Below are 7,401 nucleotides of genomic sequence, written 5' to 3' on the forward strand. Positions count from 1 at the left end.
TGAAAAAAAATTTTAAAGACGATAATCGAAAAATGATTTCATAGATGGAATATTTTTTAAAAGAAATTAAACGTAAGCTGATTATAAATTTATATTATGTTTTTCATGATTGTATTTTTATTTTTTTATATAATTTTAAAAATAATAAACTGAGAAGACGGATCTGTTTGTGATCTATGTAGAAGAAAAAAGATGATTTATAGATTTTTAAATTAGAATTCTCTACAAATCTTTGGCACGAGTGATGAAGAATTTTTAACTTTTCATAGATGTAACTAAAGTTTCAAAATTTGTACTAAAGACTTACATAGAAGTCATTAGAGATTTATTGACATTTTGGATACTTATAAACTTTTATAAAGTTTAAAAAAAATCAAGTTTGAATATCACACGATTTTTTAAAACTCTATGAAATTACATGTTGAATTCCACTATACTTTTATATGGTATATAAAAATCTAGTTTGAATACCTCTAGACTTTAAACTCTACAAAATTCATTAAAAACCATTGATTAATACATTCAATCGAGAGTTGATTTTTTAAACGATAGATTTTTGTGGAGTTGATAATTTTTTATTGCCTTTTATAGAATGTCACATAATGTAAAAAGAATAATAATGCAAAAAGTACAACAAATATATCATTACGACGATATTTATGATCGTTATATCATGATATTTTACTGTTATATAGCGATATTTTGTATTTAATATATAGTGAGATTTTGACAAATTGGATTTTTGTACTGAATTTTTTGTGTTGTACAAATTGATGTACGAATATTGATGAACATATAACATGACTCTAAATAGAATTCATGAATTTGGTAGACTTTTGGAATATTTTTATTGATATTTAAAATTTTTTTTAATGAAATTCTATAGATTTTATAACTTGAATGATGTTGAAGATGACGATGATCTGAAAAGTATAATATATCCACGAAAATGACAAATCTACCTATCTTAATATGTTTATTTTAAATCATAATAAAAAATAATTTAAAAAAAATCAGCAGAAAAATATTTGCTATTAATCCACCAAACAAACATATCAAAAGTATCAAAAAAATCATTAACATTGTTGGCTGAGAACAAAAGAAATTTTATTTAAGAACAATAAGATTAAATACCGATGACTCAATACCTTTTATTCCAAATTATTATTATTTCACCAATTAAAGAAACTGCAAATAACATCCATTACATTTTCATATATATTCTAACATAAAAGACAATGTTAATTTTTTAATAAAACATAAAATAAAAAATACTGACTATAATTTTAAAATAAATTATCAAAAAATAGAAATAAAATGCAATATCAAACTTTTCAGTTTTTCATGTAATTAACATAAATCAAATTTAAAAAAATATAAAATTATTAAATATTACTCATTGTTATACAATATTTTAATAAAAATAATTTTAATAGTTTGTAAAGAACGATATTTAAAAAATTTAAACAATCAAAAAATGAATTCATGGAAGAGAGTAGATTTTTTAATAGAAATTAAACGTAAGTATTATAAATTTATATTATGTTTTTCATGATTTTATTTTTTTATATAATTTTAAAAATAATAAACTGAGAGGACACTGCTCATGATCTTTGAAGAGGGAAAAAAATATGATCTACAGTTTTTTTTAATTAAAAATCTCTACAAATCTTCGGCATGAGTGGGGAAGAAGTACATAAGGTTTCAAAATTTGTTATAAAGAATTCCATAAGTCATTGGAGATTTATTGACATTAGTACACTGACGCACGCGTTGCGTGTTTGTACAATATTTTTAATAAGTCATTTTGTTTATTTAAATGATGATCAAAACGTAATTATAAGAAATAGTGAGAGACTATATTTTAATTTTGATATACGAATTTTAAAAAATAAATAAAAAAAAAGAAAAAACCAAGGAATTGAACCTACTTAATGTTTAAGAAAGCAAGACTCTATCCGCTAAGCTACATGTGATTTACATTAAAATGTTAACACTTTATTAATATATATAATTATTAAAACAATCTATGACACCAAAAATTAATTACTTTATAGGTCTCATGCTTAATAATATAATATAGATTTTAGATAATTATAGGCTTTTATAGAATTTTAAAAATTCAAGTTTGAATACCACGTGATTTTTAAAGCTCTATAAAATTCCATATTGAATAACACTACTTTTGTGTATACTATATAAAAATCTAGATTAAATACCTCTAAAATTTTAAACTCTAAAAATCCAAATTCTAAGGATTTTTACATTAAAATGTGACATGCTCAAGCAATTGTATAAATAAATAATCACATACCATACGCTAAAATTTCATAAAATCAAAAAGAATTAAGATATTTAGAAATAATTTGATTCAAAGATCTCGCACTTTTGCATAAACTTGTCGAGCACCCCTTCCAACCTCCAACATAAAAGATGATAACTCGATACAATTATAATTTAAAATATATATCATTTTAATTAATATGAAAGAAACTTAATCTAAAAAATTTAATTATTTTTAATTAAAGTGTTAAATAAGGGATTAATGACAGATAAAGAAATAAAATAAATAATGCTCAAGAAAGGAAAAAAATGCTGAAACTTTTTAGGGTTGACGTCCTTTTCATTTCCAGTAAAATGAAAAACAGTTTGATTCCAACAATGACTCGTTCGGTGTGTGCCTTTTTTGGTTCAAAATTTACTTTAACTAATACACCACTTGATGTTCCATGAGAAGTCAAAGGACGTACCTAGCTAAATACTTAATTAATAAATCTTGAAGCGCATATGAGAGGAATTAATAACTATTTTATTATAAATGGTCGTATATATCGGGCATTTACGCGTAATATATCCTAACAAATTGAAGTGCATGTACAAAATCAACTCCATCATATATATACATCATCATAGCACAAATACACACACTAGTATCATCACTATCACTATCTTGAAAAATTAGTAAAAATGAAAATTAGATTAAATTAAATCAATGGCCGGATTAAAACCCGAATTGAACATGAAGGCAAATAAGGACCCCCCCCCCCCAAAAAAAAAAAAAAAAAAAAAAAAAAAAAAAACAAACAACAACAAAAAAAAAAACAAAAAAAAAAAAAAAAAAAAAAAAAAAAAAAAAAAACCAGTCCACCACCCACACAAGTACAACACTTGAACAAAGAATCATGTGTAAATACGAATTACATTAATCAATACCAACCATATTAAAGAAAGTAGTTTTAATTGGGACCAACTACCCCACGTGAAAGTTCGATACTCAGGATCAGGATAGAACATATACTTTATTATTCATAAAATGCTTATGAAAGATGGCTTCATAGCCTTCGGGAAATTTAATTTAGCCTCTCAATTTTGGTATGACAAGTCTTGCAAAAATGAAGTATCATCCCAAATCCTACGTTCTCATTAGGACAACAGTTAAGAAAACAACCAGGCAGTCCAGAGTAAAAAACATAAGCTGTACACAGTTTTGATCAAGAACATAAAAGAAACCACCATGGACTTGTATCTTAACAAAATGGTTATTACGACGCCATTGACTGCTAACCTCAACTTCAGTAACCAAGTTATATATCAAACCTTATGATCACCAGACACAAGATAAAACAGTATCTTTGACTTCTTCTTTAACAGTATAAGTCAGTGCTATCCTTTTCTCTGTTCATTTGTTAATTTCGGTCTTGACTTCAAGAAACTAGCCTGAAAACCAACCATAGCCTTTAAAACCACTATTATCCTAGATTCGATCTCAACCCCATTTGGTTCGAGAATTCTTAAACACCTTGCAACTGCCTCCATTGTACTCATACACCCAGAAAACGGTTCTTTTCTAAGAATCAAACCCGAGTTGAAAATACTATCACCATCAAGCCTTACATCGAAACCTAGACAAACTTGAATGGCAAACTTGGATAAAAATGGTAGACTTGCCAGCAGCATCTCCTTGGCATGCTTCCAAGTTCCATCAAAAACAATCAAAACATGACTATTTTCATCAGCATAGTCCAGAGAGGGTTGTACCTGACTGACGTCAGCTAAAGCCAAGGCATCTGAACCTGTAAAGGACTCTAATTTATGCAATCAAAACATGTAATTGTTGAAGGAAAAAAGAAGAACGATATACGTAATAACTTCTCATTTGCCCATGATCACTTAGAACCAAAAGATTCACCCACGTATTCATCTCTCAAGGTTAAAGAGAGCACAAATAAGTAGAGCTCGAGCTCTTTCTTTAGGTAAGTAGAATTTGAAAGACTTCGAAGGAAAAAAAATCATATTCTTGCTAACCCTATAAAACTTCTAATTACCATGAACATTTTGCATTCAGACATTCAATTTCCACGCTCCTCCATTCCTACCTCTACCGAATGTTCTCAAAACACTAGTATATACTAAAAAATTCTTTAAGTCACATACTTTAGCCAGAGGAGAATTAATTATTTTCTTTCAAAATTTCCAGAATACAAGGTAATATTGAAAAAAATTAACGAATTGGCAGAGTCGCATAAAATTTAGTCGTACCAGGGAACAGAATAAGGGCCCGGCGAAAGGGCTGCGAATGAAGATTTTGGTCGTGAAGAGTATCTAGCAGATTTGAGTCTCCATACCTCAATTTTCGTCCCACGATGATGTGGCAGTTGGCTAGGCATTTGGAGAGGAGAGGGACTGTGGCAAGTTTGTGACTTTGCTCGTGTGGGTGATGGAGGATGACGATTTGCGTGAGCGTCTCGATGGGGCTCGAAGGGAGACTGTGGCAGAGACACACGTTGGCCGGTCTGCCGCACCCACTGCCGCAGATTCGCCGCCGTGCAGGTGCGTTTTTCCCCTCCGATGCCATCAATTAATAAATTTTGGAGTGGGCCGTGGAGTAAAATTGAGATGAATTGGGCCTTGTAAGAGGAGAAGCTCAGAAAAAATTAGGGAAAAAGGACTCAAATGCGTTTTTTTTAAAAAAAAGATCCACACGTACAATTACTTTTCTGTCTTTATGTTTTAAATTTAAAATCTTTAAACACACGATTAAATCAACAAAAACAAATCTTTGCAAAAGAACAGAGAACCCTCCCCCGTAAACCCTACCCTCCGTTCTCGGAAAAACCCTTCACTCGAGGCGACACAAATTAAATCGAAGGAATGACAAACAAAAATGTGGTAATTTTCACGTTTATGTCGATTTTTTGCTTCTGCTTTTTTGTCGATTTAGGTTTGCTGCGGTGTGCGTAGATGAGTTGAGATCGACTATGATTTTATGGTCGATCGACCAAATTTTATGGTCGACCATAAAGATTGGTCGACCACAATTGATCGACCAATGTTTTTGGTCGAACATGTGTGGTCGACCAATGTTTTTGGTCGAACAATCTTTCCTAACTTTACTAACATATTTTTTTTGTCACATGTCTATTTGCCGAGAAAACTAGGCAGAGATTCAATTTTTCGATGCAAATTGACAATTCAATCGAGATATAAAGAGATTGCTGAGAAGATTCATCGCTATTTGAACAACGATGAGAAAACTCATTTTTTCGAGCAGTCGCCTTTTGGTAGTTTGGTTAGGTATTATAGAGATTTTAACATTTTCAATCAAATTATATGGTATTTGATGAGTAATCAGATAGTTGATAGTAGTAGTGATGATTTGTGGATGGTGGTGCGCAAAAAGCCGGTTAGATTTTCTTTGTTAGAGTATTGTTAATAACAGGTCTCGATTGCGCTATAGAGCCCGAATATTTATCTGATATAGGTGTATTTGGCACCGCACACTTTCCCGGTAAGTCTGAGATTGTTTTGAGTGATTTGGAGGGAAAGATTATTGTCCAAGAGCAGAATGAGACTGGTACAGACGTGGAGAAGATAAAGATGTCTAGTCTATACTTCTGTTGTGCCGTATTTGGTGAGGCGACGAGGAAAAAGACGATGAAGATCGACCCTAAATACTTGAGGCTTGTAGATGATTTGGATAGGTTCAACCATTATCCCTGGGGTAGAGTAGCCTATCGGGATGCGGTCCGATGTTTGAAGAAGGACCTTTTAGGACGATATATTATTTTTTGAATGTTTAAGTAGATATGTTATCTTTATTTCTACTAGTAACATTGTTTGAAATTTATGTTACAGATCCTTGCTTATGAATGTTATCCGAGCGTGGCACAAAAGGTAGCAAGGAGAAGACATGTGGACGGTTTGATGTTGCCCAGGATGTTTCAGTGGGTAACTAACACGTGGTCGTCAAACCGTGCCCCAACTGGTGCTGATATCGCTGCAGCCTTTGGTGATTCTCCTATAGATGTAAGTAATATGAATTGATTTGATATAATAACTGTGGACATTAATTTTAATTAATATGATATGTTATTAATTATATGTAGGATTGTCTTGGATTTTTGACTCTTACTCCTGAGGAGCTAGTTTCACCTTATTACACGACCGGGCTTTTTGTTGATTCTGTGCCTGATGCGGTCATCACTCGGGTGCTCGAGCTCTGGAGGCAAGGTCAAACAGTCATATGTAGCGAGCATCCTTTGGAGTCTCCTTCAGTCCAGCACACGCCTTCTGTACATTCAAGTCCGGATGTTTCCGGCAACGTTTATGGTGATATGAGTAGATCAGTCCAGCACACGCTTTCTGCAAATGCATCTCAGGACGTTTCCGGCACCCATTCTGGTGATCTCAATAGATCCAGTTCTAGCACCAGTTCTCCTATGTGTACGGGTCCTAGATTCCACTTTGGATCAATCCTTCCCGCCACCCGTCACCCTTGGACCATCGTTTCGAGAGGCGATTGACTGCCTTAGAGGATTCCGTTACTTCTATGCATGTTAAGATATCAGCAGAATTTATTGAGACCATGGCGTGTATCCGGAATATAAATATGGCTTTAGATGACTTGAAATCGAGTTTTAATCTTGGTCTCTATGAGTTGAGATCGAATTTGACTGAACAGATCAGAGCTGGTTTTGCTGAGATTATGTCTAACATGTCAGTGCATCAGGACAAAGATTATAACATAGCCTATAGCAGAGGGCGGAAGAGAAAATCATCCGAGGCCGATTTTGGTGAGTTAATTTTATTAATTATATTTATGTTTATGTAATAGAATGATTTAGTAGAATTGTCATTATTATTTTAATTTGTTTAATGTACGTTGTTAGGTGTGGATGATAGTGTAAAATTTTTCAGGATTGTACAAATGTGGGTTCCTAATGGACTAATTAGTTTTGGACTCAAATAGATTGTGTACCATTCACTGAACTTTGTGATTGTAGGAAATGAAGAAAATAATTTCAAACAGTAGATCCATCTGGTATCTGGACATCTGATGTTTTAGGAATATGATTGGCGACGAAAATCTACTTTAAGAAATAATTAGTTGCATTGGACCAA

At 31.9% G+C, this 7,401-nt stretch overlaps 1 protein-coding gene across 1 annotated transcript; it reads right to left on the reverse strand.

Moving 5' to 3' along the window:
* Window positions 1-3,283: 3,283 nt before the first annotated feature.
* Window positions 3,284-4,921, reverse strand: LOC140977391 (tRNA-uridine aminocarboxypropyltransferase A). The gene is made up of 2 exons (XM_073442141.1): window positions 4,540-4,921; window positions 3,284-4,073 (listed from the first exon to the last, which is right to left on the reverse strand). Exons 1-2 carry the CDS (start codon window positions 4,853-4,855, stop codon window positions 3,664-3,666), a joined length of 726 nt encoding a protein of 241 aa, XP_073298242.1. The 5' UTR covers window positions 4,856-4,921; the 3' UTR covers window positions 3,284-3,663.
* Between the last annotated feature and the right edge of the window lie 2,480 nt (window positions 4,922-7,401).

The sequence above is a fragment of the Primulina huaijiensis genome, chromosome 5 (genome assembly GCF_012295235.1).
Source record: "Primulina huaijiensis isolate GDHJ02 chromosome 5, ASM1229523v2, whole genome shotgun sequence".
NCBI lineage: Eukaryota > Viridiplantae > Streptophyta > Magnoliopsida > Lamiales > Gesneriaceae > Primulina > Primulina huaijiensis.